The sequence below is a fragment of the Chiloscyllium plagiosum genome, chromosome 9, assembly GCF_004010195.1.
Source record: "Chiloscyllium plagiosum isolate BGI_BamShark_2017 chromosome 9, ASM401019v2, whole genome shotgun sequence".
NCBI classification, from domain to species: Eukaryota; Metazoa; Chordata; class Chondrichthyes; order Orectolobiformes; family Hemiscylliidae; genus Chiloscyllium; species Chiloscyllium plagiosum.
In genome coordinates this window covers 70,513,006-70,530,477 of record NC_057718.1, presented here as the reverse complement: position 1 = coordinate 70,530,477, position 17,472 = coordinate 70,513,006, and the positions used below count along the sequence as shown (strand labels likewise).

General features: G+C 42.6%; 1 protein-coding gene across 4 annotated transcripts in view; it reads right to left on the bottom strand.

The window, feature by feature from the left end:
- Window positions 1-17,472, bottom strand: part of ezrb (ezrin b) — a 126,426-nt gene that overhangs the window by 96,573 nt on the left and 12,381 nt on the right. The window contains exon 3 of one of the 4 annotated variants that reach the window (XM_043696171.1): window positions 5,175-5,412. The exons of the other annotated variants lie outside the window; for them this stretch is intronic. Within the exon in view, the coding sequence (XP_043552106.1) occupies window positions 5,175-5,412 (238 nt within the window). The remainder of the gene's footprint in view (window positions 1-5,174; window positions 5,413-17,472) is intronic. 4 annotated transcript variants of the gene reach the window in all.

Sequence of the window (17,472 nt, the reverse complement as noted above, 5' to 3'; positions counted from 1 at the left end):
TTAATAAGTGCAATCACCCTATCCATACCTCATGATCTTATCTGCCACTAATAAAAAGATCCTCCCCTCAGTCTCCTAGGCTTTAAAAGAAAAGTAATGTTCGCTTGACCAACTTCAACCTCAGATTGTCGAGCCCTGGCAACATCCTTGTAAATTTCTTCTGCATTCTTTCCAGTTTAGTAACATCCTTTCTATAGCAAAGCGATCAAAACTGAACACCAACATTCTGTATTACTGCAACAAATTCCCAACTTCTATACTCAGTGTCCTGGCTGAAGGCCAGTGTGCCAAAAGCTGCCTTCACTGCCTTGTCTGTGACTCCACTTTCAGAGAAATGTGTACCTGAACACCAAAAGGTCTTTCTATTCCACTACACTCCTTAATGCCCTACCAGAAACTCCCACCTGCATTTGACTTTCCAAAATGCAACAGCTACACTTATCTATATTCAATTCCACGTGCCATTTCTCAGCTCACTTCTCGGCTCACTTCTCCGGTTAGAACATAGAACATTATAGAATATTACAGCACAGTACAGGCCCTTCGGCCCTGGATGTTGTAGTTCTACAGGTCTGCAATCTGAAGCCCATCTATCCTACATTATTCTATTTTCATCCACGTTTATCCAATGACCATTTAAATGCCTTTAAAGTTGGAGAGTCTACTGTTGCGACTATGGCTTCCACACCCCTACTACTGAGTAAAGAAACTCCCTCTGACATCTGTCCTATACCTATCACCCTTCAAGTTAAATCTAGGTCGCCTCATTCTAGCCATCATGATCAGAGGAAAAAGGCTCTCGCTATCTACCTCCTCGAACTCCCGGTTACCTTATGTCTCAATTAAGTCACTTCTCTCGAACAAAAACAACCTCAGGTACCTCAGCCCTTCCGCATAAGACCTTCCCTCCATACCAGGCAACATCCTGTTAAATCTCCTCTGAAGCCTTTCCAAAGCTTCCACATCCTTATTATAAAGCGGTGACCAGAACTGTACACAATACTTCAAGTGCGGCTGCACCAGAGTTTTGTACAGCTACAGCGTGATCTCATGGCACGAAAATTCAATCCCTCTACCAATAAAAGCTAATACACCTTATGCCTTCTTAACAACCCTATCAACCTGGGTCGCAATTTTCAAGGATCTACGTACATGAACACCAAGATCTCTCTGCTCACCTACACTACCAAGAATCTTACCATTAGCCCAATACTCTGCATTCCTGTTACTTCTTCCAAAGTGAATCACCTCACTTTTCCACAATTAAACTCCATTTGCCACCCCTCAGCCCAGCTCTGCAGCTTATCCATGTCCCTCTGTAATTTGCACCTTCAGTATAATCCACAACTCCACTGAGCTTAGGTTTCACCTGCAAATTTACTAATCCATCCTTCTACACACTCATCCAGATCATTGATTAAAAAAAAAGACAAAATAGCAGTGGACCCCAAAAAAGATCCTTGTGGTATACACTAGTAACTGAACTCCAGGATAAACATTTCCCATCAACCACCACCCTGACTTCTTTCAGCTAGCCAATTTCTCATCCAAACTGCTAAATCACCCTCAATCCCTTGCCTTCATATTTTGTGTAATAGCCTACGATGGGAAACCTTATCAAATGCCTTACTGTTGAAATCCATATACATCACATCAACCGCTTTACCCTCATCCACCTATTTGGGCACCTTCTCAAAGAACCCAATAAAGGTTTAAGGCATGACGTACTCTTCACAAAACCGTATTGTCTATCCCTAATCAACTTATTCCTCTCTAGATGATTATAAATCCTCTCTTTACCCAACACTTTACCCACAACCGAAGTAAGGCTCACTGGTCTATAATTACCAGGGTTGTCCCTACTCTCCTCCTTGAACAAGTGGACAACATTGCCTATCCTCCAGTCTTCTGGCATTATTCCTGTCAACAATGACAACAAAGATCAAAGCTAAAGGCTATATAATCTCCTCCCTGACTTCCCAGAGAATCCTAGGACAAATCCAGTCTGGCACAGGGGCTTATTTTCACACTTTCCAGAATTGCTAACACCTGCTTGTGAGCCTCAATCCCATCTAGACGCGTTGCCTGTATCCCAGTATTCTCTGGCTTTTGTCAGTATTCACACTGAAGACATTCATTTAGCACTTCCCCTATTTCTTCAGATTCCACGCACAACTTCCCACTACTATCCTTGATTAACTACAGAAAAGATTAGGGCCATTCTTTTAATCCTGACATACTTCTATAAAGCTTTCGGGTTTTCCTTGATCCTACCTGCCAATGATTTCTCATCTCTCCTCCTGGCTATTCTTAGCACTCTTTAGGTCTTTTCTGGCTAATGTGCAACTCTCAAGCACCCTAACTGAGCCTTCATGTCTCATCTCATACGCCTTCTTCCTCTTGACAAGACATTCAACTTCTTTAGTAAGCCAAAGCTTCCGTGCTCGACAGGTACATACTTAAGGACCCGCAGTAGCTGTTCCTTGAATAAAACTACACATTTCAATTGAGCTCATCCCCTGTAGTTTCCTTCCCCATCCTAAATCTTGCCTAATGATATAATTGCCTTTTTCCCCAGCAATAACTCTTGCCCTGCAGTATATACCTATCCCTTTCCATCACTAAAGTAAACATTGTGGTCACTATCACCAAAGTGCTCATCTACCTCCAAAATCTCACACTTGGCCGGGTTCATTACCCAGTACTAAGTCGAATGTGGCCTCATCCCTTGTTGGCCTGTGTATGTCAGAAAACCCTCCTGCACACATGGGTCCGTTTTTTGTCCAATCTAAAGTACTCAAACTATAGTATTCCAGTCAATATTGGGGAAGTTAGTTGAAGTCTCCCATAACTACCAGGTTACTCTTGCTCCTATCCACAGTCATCTTTGCTATCCTTTCCTCTACATCTCGCGAACTATTCAGAGGCCTATAGAAAACTCCCAGAGTGACCTCTCCTTTCCTATTTCTAACCTCAGCCCATACTTCCGTAGACAAGGCCTCAAAACATCCATTCTGCCACGGTCCACACCTCACCATCTCTTTTACTATCTTCTCTGTTCTTACTGAAAAATCTAAATCCTAGAACCTGCAGCAATCATTCCTGTCCCTGCTCTATCCATGTCTCTGAAATGGCCACACAATTGAAGTCCCACGTACTCACACATGCTGCATGTTCACCCACCTTAATTCTGGATGCTCCTGGCATTGAAGTAGACACACTTCAAATCACCTTCCAGCTTGCTGATGCAGTCTGGTGACCTTGAAACCACCTTATTTCTGACATCACAACTCTCAAACTCCTGGATATTGGCACTATGGGTTAGATTCACATCGCCCTGGTGGGCAGCATGGTGCCTCACTGGTTAACCTGGGAGGTGGAGTTTGCACATTCTCCCAGTGTCTGCGTGGGTTTCCTCCCACAATCCAAAGATGTGCAGGTCAGGTGAATTGGCCATGCTAAAATCACCCACAGTGTCAGGTACATTAGTCAGGGGTAAATATAGGGTAGGAGAATGGATCTGGATGGGTTACTCTTTGGAGGGTTAGTGTGGACTTGTTGGACCTAAGGGCCTGTTTCCATACATGTAGGGAATCTAATCTAAATTAGTTTAAACCCTCTCAAAAGAGCATAAGCAAGTTTCCACCCTGGATATTGGTACCCCTCTGGTTCAGGAATAGATCATCCTGTTTATAGGAGGTCCAAACTACCCCAGAAGGAGCCCCCACTATCCAGGTATCTAAAACCCTCCCTCCTGCAGTATTCCATCTCTCTTTCTATTCCTCACCTTGCTAGCATGTGGCACAGGTAACAAACCAGAGATAACAACTTTGTTCCAGCTTTAAGCTTCTACCCTAGCTCTGAATTTCTGCCTGAAATCCCCATCCTTTTCTTACCTATGTCATTAGTACCTACTTGGAATACGACTTGGGGCTAACTCCCCTCCCCCTAAGGATCCCGAAAACATGAATAGAGACATCAAGAACCCGGTGAGACAACATACCAACCGAGAGTCTCTCTCTTCCCACAGAACTTCTAACTATGGAGTCCCCAATGACTAAAATGTTCTGCTCCCCCACCCCCACTTCTGAATAACAGGGACAGACTCTTTGCCATAGACCTGTACCACCATGACTTTCCACAGGCAAGTCAGCACCCAACCCCCACCACCCCTCCTCCCCCAAACAGTACCCAAAATGGTATACTTGTTACTGCAGGGATCCTCTGGCCATTCCCCTCAATGTCTGTCATTTCCCTTTCTGTCTCCTGACAGTCTGCCTTTTTCTTGTACTCTAGGTGTGACTACCTCCCTACAACTCCCTTCTGCCTCCCGAATGATCCAAAGTTCATCCAGCTCCAGTTCCCCAACCCTATTTGAGAATCTGGAGTTGGGTGCACTTCCCACAAATGAAGTCAGCAGGGTTACTAGGAGTGACCCTTACCCCTCACATTCTGCAGGAGGAACATTCAACTGCCTTAACCTCCATTCCCACTATTCTGAATTTCCACAGAGGCTATTGAAAAAATAAAAGCAAACCCGTTACCTTACCAATCTGGTGCACACAACCCTTTCTTTTCGTTAGGAGAAGGATGGGTGGGAGAAACTAAATAGCATTTTGGGTAAAGCAACCACCCAAATATATTACCTCACTTACCTCTAATAGCTGGAGCATATGCTGAACAGGAGCAGACACAGAACTGCTGGGTAAGTTTATATAATTTTTAAATTTACCCTCCTGACCGTCCACTGGTCCTTGCTGTCACTCCATTTAATCTGGCTTTTCAAAAATCAGCTTCCAAAATTTTTAGGATTTCTCATTTCTGCCCTCAAGTTACATCTATCAGTTTAAGACAAATTTTACAGAGTGTGGATTGTGTTTGGACACAACTGCCTTTTTGTTCAAATGCAAGGAATAATATGTACAAGCAATGGTTTAAAAGTTTAAGTGTGTTCAGTGGATCTGGGATTTCCGTGAATTAAATACAGCCTTGTCACTCCTGCAAGTCTACCTTATTGCTAAAATTGGAGAGAACTTTTTTCACAGGACAGTTGCTGGTCAAGATCTTAGAAAATTTATCTCAAAAGCATTGAGCACACTTAGAACAGTTATGGATAGGCAGTAAAATTCTGACCTTGCCCACATCCCATGAAGGAACTTTTAAAACAAACTTACCTTCTTTGGCTGTTCCTCATGGTCAAGGCTGATTTGCTTCCATACTGGAGAATTGTAGTGGTTGAATAGTCCAACCCTGGAGCTGCAGATCCCTGCTATAGGTGATGTTTGATAAGGCAGACGGATTGGGCACTGAATTCTGATCACTGCTGCTTGTGCTAGGTCTCCCCATGCTTCACTTAGTGACACACAAAATGATCGATATCTTAGTGGATGCTGCTTCTCCAATTTGCGTGTTCTAGGAGAAGTGATTCACACATTACTGGGAAAGTTGCATTTGTTTAGAGACGCTCACAGGGTGTCAGAGTTTCTCCTGCTGTCCTAGTGACTGCTTAGCATTATAGAGGTTGGAGTACAGCTCTTGGTTAGGGGCGTGTGTTAGGCATGCAAACAATGTGGCCCACCAATTGCAGCTGGTCACATATGTGACTTGATACTAGGAGTATTGTCCTGTGGGAGGATGCTCACATTGTCACACCTAACCAGTCAGTGAAGTTGCAGAACATGAAGGCAGCACTGGGTGATAACCCTCTGGGAATTTGACATGGTGTACGCTTCTGATGCATGCAGGAGAGTGGGGACCCCAGCTGCTCAGTAGACAGTAAGCTTTGTGTTAGATTGGAGGTCTTGGATTTCAGACTAGTACAGCCTAGTTCAGGCCCTTTGGCCCTCTGTTGTGCCTTTATCTTGACCTTTTATCCTACTAACGGTCAAACTAACCTACATATTACTATCATCCATGTGCCTATCCAATAGTCACTTCAATATCCTTAATGTATTTGACAGTCCCAGTCAAAATCTGTTCCTTAAGATAAATCAACTGATTTACAAAATTCCTTCTTTTAATGACAAGTGCGCAAGTTTCCTAATCTTAAAACATACAGTTTGGAAGGTGACCATGACAGTCTCCAAACTCTGGTTTAATAATTTTGCTGTTGACAATGCTTTATTGCTGGACATAGACTAATGGGACAGCAAAGCACCAGGTTGAATTTCTCCTGCATACTGTGGATAACACCATTTTGGACAGTTATCTTTAGACTCTAATTTAATAATTTCAGAAATTAAAAGTCCACCATCTGCAAGGATGGGATTCAAACTCAGGTCCTCAGATTAATAACAATATAGTGTAAATTAGACCATTACCCTAGTAAACCGCAGGGGAAGTAACTGCTACTTTTTTTTTTTTAAGTCAAACAAATGCTGAAGAATAGATGGAAATCAACTATGGGATGCCTTGCCAGCACTTTTTTGAATCTGGGGTGAATTCCTGAAAAAGATGGTTATGGTACATTATGTTCTCACTTCGTTTAGTGAAACAACTTTAAAGTGAATAGGTTCCTTCAGTAATCTCACTGGAAAAAAAATTACACCAAAAAGGTACAATATTGTGCATGCCCAGCTAAAATATTTGGAAAATACTACATATAAAGAGAAACATTATACAACTTCAAATTAGATAATCACCAGTTTCTTGCCCTCAAAAGATCAAGGATGACTTACTCCCACATTAAGTTTAAATGAATTCCAAGATGGGTGCTAAATTAATGCATGATTGGCTGATTACCATATTAGGTAGATGTTGAGAAGGTCAATCAAGCAAGTTACTTGAAAGGTGTTTGTACTCTCACCAGTACCACAACTGACTCTGCATGCTCTTGAAGTCGTCTATTTGGTGCCTTCCACAAAAGCTTTTCCCATTTTGATCCCAGAGTCAGTGGAGATATCCAACCTATTCAGGGTCCTTTTGGAGGACATTCCTAAAATATTCAGTTGGAATGACAAAGTGATTAGCATTCCTGCAGGGCTCTTGCCTTCAACTAATGCTGAGTTGAACCAGGGCCAGACTTGGAGCTCCAAATTAAAATCAGAACATTGCAGAATTAAACTTCTGAGAGAACCCTGTATTTTTCAGTCCCAACATGTTTATGGTACGGTAGCAACTGCTCCAGCTCCTTCAAAAGACTTGAAAATGGCCTTTGCCTCAACTGACATGGAGTTTCACCACGGGCACAGCTGGAGTTCCAAAGTTTAAATATCAGCTTGCAGATTTCAGTGACCCAAGCCCCACCTTCCTCAAAACAAAAAGCTGATTCACTTAATCTTCTTGAAAAAAAAGTTCCATAACACCCCCTCCCTCAAATCTTTCAAACAAAACCATCAACCTGACGGTGATCAAATCCTTATCCTCGCAACAGATTCAGAATGGTGCCAAAGTCACAGGACCAGGAGTCAATTCAACGCAAAATGTAGAACAATCAAAATTACTTAGAGCTGAACTTAAATTGGAATTCCAGTCCTAGAAATCATGACTTCAAAATTAACAAAAAAAAACTTAAAATGGGTACTTATACCCAGGCCTTGAAATTACTAATTGATTAACGCAATTCTGGTGACGGCACACAACAGATCTGGGATGTCTAATACTGAGCTGTTAGATCTATACCCAGAGTGCAAAGAGAGGACAACTTCACAAGGACTTTACGGTGGTCACATATCAATACCGTCATGTCCAGATATCTGTGACAAATTGTTACAAGTGGGTTCTCCCTCATAACTGCTGGATAAGTCCTGCCACAAGTGATGTCCTCCAGGACATGGCCAGTTTAGTGTCAAGTCCCTCTTGGTGATAGGCACTGCAAGTGATTATCCAGAGTACAGGAGAAAGTGAGGACTACAAATGCTGGCGATCAGAGTCAGAGTAAAAAAAAAAAGTGGTGCTGGAAAAACACAGCCAGCCAGTCAGGCAGCAGAGGAGCAAGACAGTTGATGTTTTGAGCATAAGCTCTTCATCAGGAGCTTATGCTCGAGACATCAACTCTCCTGACTGGCTGTGCTTTTCCAGCACCACTGACTCTATCCAGAGTACATACTCTTATTATTCTTTAGGCACTTCAAGCAGTGCTCAACAGGATTTAGCACAAATACATCAGTGAGGGATGTATTTGTGAGGGAACATATTCCTTCCACTTTCAGTATTGAAGTGTTAAGCAAGTGGTCCTGTTGCTGATTGTCAGGAAACAATTCTGGAAAATAGATGGAGGTCACTGATTTTATTGAATGACACCAAAGACAAATTCCACGTAGTTCACTCCTGCTCCTGTTGTGTTTTAAATTATCTTCATTGCCCTGTAGTGCTATGTTTAGTGATTTATTCCCCCAGATTCCTCTGTCCCTCTCACCCGAAGATGCTTATTAGAAAGCATGAGATGGGGATATTCTTGCTTTTACTTATATTGAAGCTAGTTTGTCAAATGTCCATTCTGTAAATTTAACATATTCCTTCCATTTTCTATACAGCATCTTTCACTTTAAATCAATTTTGAATATGATCACAGAAAGGAGCCCAGAGATATTAAAATGGAATCCACGACATGCAATGTCATGGTTTTTTTTATAAAAAGCAGCAATGACGATACTTTTTTAAAAAGTTGAACAAAAGGAACTAAACTTAAAAATCTGTCCTGAATCACGTTTTCCTCCATCTAAAAGCTCAAAATAGACTCAAAAGGATTCCACCTCAGCAAAAAACAAACAAACTGTGGAAAATATCATGGGATTTTAACTTGTGCATCCTTGCATTAAATTAAATCCCAAAATACGCATCACTGCGCCAAACTCCAAGTTACATAAACAAAGTACTGCGATGCTGGGGATCGAAATCAAAACAAAGTGCAGGAACTCAGCAGGTCTGGCAGCCAATCCAGTAAAGTAGTTTGACAACTTGCCAATGCCAAAAATATACAATGACAACCAGACAATGACACCTGTTGAATGCAAGATGACCACTCTAAAGAGGTGGGAAAATGGTAATGGACAATATATAAATAGCTCAGGTTTTGTTTAGTAAGTTAGCTGCAGAATACATTTGTACCTCAAAAAAAACCTCAGTTAGCATTTATTCAATTCCAAAAGGTGACACTATGAATTGTTTTCATCAAGATACTCAAAAAAAGTTAAACTACTAGAATTTCAAAAATAAAAATTTGCCTCTATGAGGTCCACTTGCACTGTATAGAGGGAGTTTCAGTATTGATTTTAAAAAAGGTCAAAAGTAACAATCAATACTTATTCAGTGGCTTTAATTCTGATTGAGCAAATCTGTGGAAAACAGAAGCTCGACTCTCCAGGTTTTCCATCAAAATGGAAGAATTCAAGATTAACAGGTTAGATACAAGCTAATGCTCTGGGAGTTTGGGGGGGGGGGGGGGTTGTGTGAAGAAAAAGGAAAGTGAATGAGGGACAGCATTCAGGAGGAATGAAGAACTGGAGGCTATTTAAACAGCAGTAGGAGAAAAATCAACAGTTGCTGTTCGAAAAAGGAAATGATAGAGATAGTCTAAGTTGTCAAATTTAATATAGAGCCGAGAATACTGTAAAGAAATTAGGAGCTCATCCTCAGCTTCACAGGATGAATGTAGGAAGCGGAGTGTTTAATGTGGGAGCATTGCATTAAAATTAGAAGCAACAGGAAACTTAGGGTCACACTTGCAGACTGGACAGAATCCACAGAACCATCATCCAATTTATATTTGCTTGTGGAAAAAAGGGGACAGTTAGGGTCAGAAAATGCAGGAGGGCATCGTAAAATGTTGTATAAGTGGATAAGAAGAAATTGGACGGGAAAAAAGACAAATCTTTGTGAATAAGCTGACGGGATGGATTTGTTTAGTCTTGATGTGATCATGTGAAGGTAGAATCAGCAAAGGTGGTTAGTCTTGAAGGGAAGATCTCCAGAAATGGCCATATCGGTAGCGGTATGGGAAATCATCACAAACATATTTAATATCAATGTTCAACTGGAGAAATGAATGCTACACTCAGGTAAATTCATTAGACTGAGTCAGAGTTAACAAATGGAGATGGACATCATACTAGCATTCCTATTAAAGATCTAACAAGGATAGGCTGAGGAGGCAGGGAGAGATCCAAGTGGACTGAATTCCACAGAAGATTTCAAAATATACTTCACTAACTCAATAAAGAGGGTTAGGAAGGTGATTGAAGGTGAAGGTGCAGTCAGATGAAGCATTATTCTGAAATATAGGAACAGTAAAGCAATTAAGGGTTATGGTGAGAGGGTGGGTTAGCAGAGCTGAGGCCACAAAATGATCCGCAATTCAATAAGATTGTGGCTGAGCAGGCTTGAAGGGCCAGATGGCCTACACCTGCTCCTAGTTCTTATGAAAGAACTTCACTACAATAATCAGGCAATGATAAAGGACATTAATGTATGGAGCTCAGAAAACACTACTAAACTCCTAATATCTCATTGAATACAGAACCAGTGGTTAGCACTGCTGCCTCACAGCGCCAGAGACCCGGGTTCAATTCCCGACTCAGGCGACTGACTGTGTGGAGTTTGCACATTCTCCACGTCTGCGCGTGGGTTTCCTCCGGGTGCTCCGGTTTCCTCCCACAGTCCAAAGATGTGCGGGTCAGGTGAATTGGCCATGCTAAATTGCCCGTAGTGTTAAGTTAAAGGGGTAAATGTAGGGTATGGGTGGGTCGCGCTTCGGCGGGTCGGTGTGGACTTGTTGGGCCGAAGGGCCGTTTCCACACTGTAAGTAATCTAATATAATCAATATTTGAGGCTGGAGGATTACAGGTCAGACAGCATCAAGCAAGAAAAGTCAATGTTTTGGGCCAGGACCACCACCATCCACCCTCACCTAAATGAACCCTGTTTAAAAATATCAACACACACTTGTGTATTCTTCTTTTAAGACCATGTCTGAGCGGGTGGGCTCTTGTTTAGTCGTGACAACTTAAGTGAAGGATTTAAATAATCTACACTTGCAAGTGCTAGGATTCACAAAAAAAGTGTAAAACCAAAATCAGGCAGGTTCGGTATAGTTCACTTACATGGAGAAAGTGAGGACTGCAGATGCTGGAGATCAGAGCTTAAAAATGTGTTGCTGGAAAAGCGCAGCGGGTCAGGCAGCAGCTGAGTCTGAGGGTTGGGACTGAGAAAAGGTGGGGGAAGGGGAAATTAGAAAGCTGGAGAAATCTGCATTCATCCCTTGTAATTGGAGGGTTCCTAGGCGGAAGGTGAGGCGCTCTTCCTCCAGGCGTCGTGTTGCCATGGTCTGGCGATGGAAGCGGCCAAGGACCTGCATGTCCGTGGCGGAGTGGGAGTTAAAGTGTTCCAAACAGACCCCACCACCAAGGATATATTTCCCTCCCCACCCCCATCAGCGTTCTGGAAAAACCACTCCCTCCACCTTCCCCTGCAACCGCAAGAAATGCAAAATGCAACACATTAAGCATAGTTCACTTACACATTGATACACAATGACCTGCCCTCTGCAAACAAAACCAAACATGTATTGCCATATGGAATGCAAAGTGCAATGACTTGACAATAGTCATGATGTGGAGGAGCAAGTATTAGACTGGCGTGGACAAAGTTAAAATCACAACACTAGGTTATAGTCCAGCATGTTTAATTTTGAAGCACTAGCTTTTGGAGTGCTGCTCCTTCATCAGGTAAGGAGTGGAATTGGGTCGTAAGACAATTTATAGCAAAAGATCAGTGTCACGCATGCAACTAATAGATATAATGAACAAACCTAGATTGCTGTTAAGTCTTTAGAATGGGTTGCAGGTTTCAGTTCATTAATAAGTAAATCCCAGAACATCTTTCAAATCATATTCACATAATAACTTGGAGGTTTTATAAAAGTGACATCTCAGCTCAATATATTAAAAAAAAAGGAGAGATTAGAGTCTGTCTGTATCCCAATCTTGAGTCAGACTGGTTCTATTTCCAAAGTAGGAATTTAAATTATAGAATCACAGATTGACTACCTACAGATTTTGTTCAAAAATGCACAGTAGAACGTACCTTCAATTACAATGCTGCAAATTCACCCCATATATAGTGTAGTGGGGTCACCTGTAGGGTCACATTAACACTACCTCCACACAGCACTCAGGGCAACTACTGCAAGACATGACATGGATATTACCATTACACCTGATGACACCACTCACCATGTAACAGCAGGTACTCATGTGACTCAGCCAATGTTGTCTCATACGCTGCAGGCAAGGAAGCCTCAAGTCATGTTACATTGGTGAGACCAAAAATTGTCACAGCATCTGCTTAGCATCCATACATCAGACAGGGATGTTCCCTCATAGTTGGGGAATACTTCAGCAGTTAAGGACATTTGGCTTCAGATTTCTGAGTGACTATCCTCCAAGGCGGATTTCAAAGATACACAACACCACCACCAAGTGGCCGAGTAGAGGCTGATAGCCAAGTTCAGTACTCAGGAGGATGGCCTCAACCAGGACCTTGGGTTCATGTCACACAACAGGTTACCCCATTACACTATACACTCATGCATACCCTCTGTCACTACCCCCCCAACAAGAGGCACATGCTTACACAAAAGTGTACAGGTAAATTTACATTCGCAGATACATTGTATTTTGTTCAAAAAGCACAATCCACAGGCAGTCAACCAATGTAACATTTTATAAATTCCTACTTTTAGATTTAGAACCAGTCTGACTCAAAATTGGGATACAGACAGACTCTAACCTCACACCTTTAATGCACTGAGCTGAGATGTCACTTTTTTTCTAAAGCCTTAAGTTAGAGAATGTATTAGAAAGTAGTTTGGGATTTACACATTAATGAACCAAAACCTGCAACCCATTCTAAAGATGAAAGACTTTACAGCAATCTACGTTTGTTCAATATATTGCATTTGTTGCATGCATGATGCTGATCTTGTGCTATAAATTCTGTGCCTCATGACCCTGGTCCACAGTTACTTAAGGAGCAGCACTCCCAAATAAACCTGTCGGACTATAACCTGGTGTTGAGATTTTTAACTTTACCAATAGTCATCCTGCTAATTAATGCCCTTTGCTCAGTTTAAACAGTTGTTCTTTGAAATTTCAGAAGGGAACAATATTCTCACCTATAGCAGTTATACAGATCACAAACAATAAAAAAAGGTCCCAATATTGATCCCTGCTGTACATCACATAACAGTGGCCTCCAGCTGCACAAACTCTTCCACTGCCACCCAGTCTCCCAAGTCTAATTTGAATCTGACTTGCCAAGTTACCCTATCACTTATGTGCAACGTTGTCAAAGACATTCCTGAAATCCATATAAACCACATCAACTGCATTAGCCTTATCTACATACCTTGATTAGTGGTGCTGGAAGAGCACAGCAGTTCAGGCAGCATCCGAGGAGCAGTAAAAATCGACGTTTCAGGCAAAAGCCCTTCATCAGGAATAAAGGCAGAGAGCCTGAAGCGTGGAGAGATAAGCTAGAGGGTGGGGGTGGAGAAAGTAGCATAGAGTACAATAGGTGATTGGGGGAGGGGATGAAGGTGATAGGTCGGGGGAGGGTGGAGGGGATAGGTGGAAAAGATAGGTGGCAGGTAGGTCAGTGCTGAGCTGGAAGTTTAGAACTAGGGTGAGGTGGGGGAAGGGGAAAATGAGGAAACTGTTGAAGTCCACATTGATGCCCTGGGGTTGAAGTGTTCCGAGGCGGAAGATGAGGCGTTCTTCCTCCAGGTGTCTGGTGGTAACGGAGCAGCAGTGAAGGAGGCCCAGGACCTCCATATCCTCGGCAGGGTGGGAGGGGGAGTTGAAATGTTGGGCCACAGGGCGGTGTGGTTGATTGGTGCGGGTGTCCCGGAGACGTTCCCAAAAGCGCTCTGACAGGAGGTCTCCAGTCTCCCCAACGTAGAGACCACATCGGGAGCAACGGATACAATAAGTGATATTAGTGGATGTGCAGGTAAAACTGATGGATGTGGAAGGCTCCTTTAAGGCCTTGGATGGAGGCGAGGGAGGAGGTGTGGGCACAGGTTTTGCAGTTCCTGCGGTGGAAGGGCAAGGTGCCAGGATGGGAGGGTGGGTTTTGGGGGCGGGGGGGCGTGAACCTGACCAGGTAGTCACGGAGGGAACGGTCTTTGCAGAAGGCAGAAAGGGGTGGGGAGGGAAATATATCCCTGGTGGTGGAGCGCTTTAGGGAACATCTCCAGGACACCCACCCATTACTTTCCATATTCATGTATCAAACTTGCTTGAGCTTTTCGAAGTAACAAAGAGGATTGATGAAGGTAGAGCGATGGACGTCATCTATATGGACTTCAGTAAGGTGTCCGACAAAGTTCCTCATGGGAGACTGGTTAGCAAGGTTAGATTTCATGGCATACAGGGAGAACTAACCATTTGGATACAGAACTAGCTCAAAAAAGATAGAAGACAGCATAGTGATGGAAGATTGCTTTTCAGACTGGAGGTCTGTGACCAGTGGTGTGCCACAAGGATCAGTGAGTGTGATTTGGGCGTGAACATAGGAGGAAATGTTAGTTAATTTGCAGATGACACCAAAATTGGAAGTGTAGTGGACAGCGAAGGATACCCGAGTACATCGGGATTTGATCAGCTAGGCCAATGGGCTGAGGAGTGGCAGATGGAGTTTAATTTAGATAAGGGCAACTTTTTCACACAGAGGGTGGTGCGTGTATGGAATGAGCTCCCAGTGGATTTAGGTAAAAACAATGACTGCAGATGCTGGAAACCAGATTCTGGATCAGTGGTGCTGGAAGAGCACAGCAATTCAGGCAGCATCCGAGGACAGGCAAAAATCGACGTTTCGGGCAAAAGCCCTTCATCAGGAATAAAAAGGACTTTTGCCCAAAACGTCAATTTTGCCTGTCCTCGAATGCTGCCTGAATTGCTGTGCTCTTCCAGCACCACTGATCCAGAATCCCAGAGGATTTAGTGGAGGCTAGTACAATGGCAATATTTAAAAAGGCATCTGGATAGGTATATGAATAGGAAGGGTTTGGAGGGATATATGGGCCAAGTGCTGGCAAATAGGACTAGAATAGATTAGGATACGCAGTCAGCATGGATGAGGTGGACTGAAGGGTCAGTTTCTGTGCTGTACATCTAGCATTTCTAAGTTAGAAATTCAATTCTCTTTCAGAATTCTTTTTTCCCCCAACAGCTTTCCTATCACTAACGAGAGACTTGCTGCCTTTTATTTCCTTGGATTCTCTACCATCCTTTTATTAAAAAGTAAATGAAACCACATCAGACAGAGGACCGGAGGACAGCTAATTTGCTCAATTCTTTCCCTGGTTATTCTCTTGCCCTTGATATTCTCAAATATCTTGAGATTCTCACTAAATCTTGCATGATGAGTCTTTGCTCCAATTATTTCCTTAAGCACCATCCCTGCACACATTCTACGTGATTACAGCCTCGGTTGATTTTTTCATTTGTATGCTAATCTTTCTTAACCAGTTCCGAATATTTTTAGACATCCAGGGTGCTCTCAACTTATTGCTCCTACATTGAGCCCTAAAAGAAAGGGAATATATTACTCTGAACAAGAGGAAGGTTTTCTTCAGTGTCCAATACTTATGCCTCAAAACAAAGCTTCAAAACAAGCAAAAATCACTAACAGATTAGCAGCTCATGATCACTGTTTTTGGCAGCTTGCTATGTGGGAAGAGCTACATTTCAAAATTTCATTAGCTGTGAAGTGTCTGGTATCCGGAGGTCATGGAATTTGCTATATAAAATAGAAGTCAACCTAAGTTTTCCTCATTACCTACCAAAATAAATTACTTAGGGCAAGACTCATGATCAATACTTACTCAGGAATAATTAAGTCAACATTCAAAAACCATATCTAGTTTATAATCTACATATATCTCAACATTCCTTTAGTGTGAAAAAACATTTTCTAAATGTACTTGAAGAAAATCAATTGAAAGCTTATTGGGTCCAATTTTGTTCATTAAGTGATTTTAAATGAGAACATAGTTTGCAAATAACACATAATTGGTGGTATAGTGGACAGTAAAAAGAAGCTTATCCAAGTTTACAAAGAGATTAATTGGCCAATGGGGTGAGTGGCAGCAGATGGAATTTAATTTGGATGAATGCAAGGTATTTTGTTAAAAAACAAACAAGGGGAGGACTTACAGTTAATGGGAGGGCCTTGGAGAGCATTGCAGAGCAGAAACCTCAGTTCTTTGAAATTTGTGTCACAGGTAGACAGGGTGGTTAAGGCAGCATTTAGCATGCTTGCCTTCATTGCTCAGGCCATTGCGTGTGGCGTTCAGATGCTATATTGAGGTTGTACATGACGCTGGGGAGTCTCTTCTGGAGTAGTGTCCAGTTCTGGTTGCCCTTCTGTAGGAAGGATATTGTTCTTCCATGGTACTAGAATAGACCCTTCAAGCCTGGGCTGATGCATTTTGCTCTTCCATACTGAAAATGGTCTTCACTTACAGGATCTACATCTCTCTATTCCCTTCCTATTCATGTAGGCATCCAGGTACTTCCTGAATGCTATTAGTGCATCTGCTTCCACTACATCTTCTGGCAGCATGCTCACCACCCTTCATGAGAAAAGCTGGACTTGCACATCTCAAACTCCCACTCCTCACAACCACTGCCTTCCCCCTCCCCACTTATTAAATGGAGCGCTCCACACTGGGGGGGGAGGAAGCCAACATTCCACTCCATTCACACAATCTTATAAACTTCAGGTTACCCCTCAATCCCCTGCATTCTAGTGACAGACAAACAAAAACCAAACATCTATCAAACCTTTTTTCCAATAGTTACAATCCCTTATTACAGGCAACATCCTAGTAAACCTTTTCTGTCCCCTCTCCAAAACATCCACATCCTTTTGTTAGTGTGACAATCAGAATTGCACACAGTAGTCCAAGTATGGCCAAAGTTAAGTTCTACAAAGCTGCAACATAACTTGCCTATTCTTATACTGAATGTCCCTCCAAAATGAAGGCAAGCGTGCTATAGGCCTTATTTATAAAAAAAACCTTATCAGTGCTGCCACCTTCAGTAATTGTGGACCTACACACCCAAATCACTCTGCGTATCAATATGCAGAAGGGTTCTGCCATTTACTGTACTCTACTTTCCAAAATGCATCACCTATTTGTCCAGATTAAACTCCATATGCCAGGTTTTCTGCCTGTGCCCACACCCCCCCCAAACCAACTGATCAATATCCTGCTGTATTCTCTGACAATCCTCATTGTCCACAACGCCACCCACTTCTGTATGGGCAAACACACTCATTAGACCAGCCATGTTTTCTTCCAAATCATTTATGTAGACCATGGACAGCAGAGGTCCCAGCATTGATCCCCAGGAAACACCAGTCACAAACTTCTAGTCCAAAAAGCATCCTTCCACCACTACCCTGTCTAAGACAGAGTCAGATCTGTATCCATCTTGCCAGATCACCAGATACCGGGCGGCCTCACCT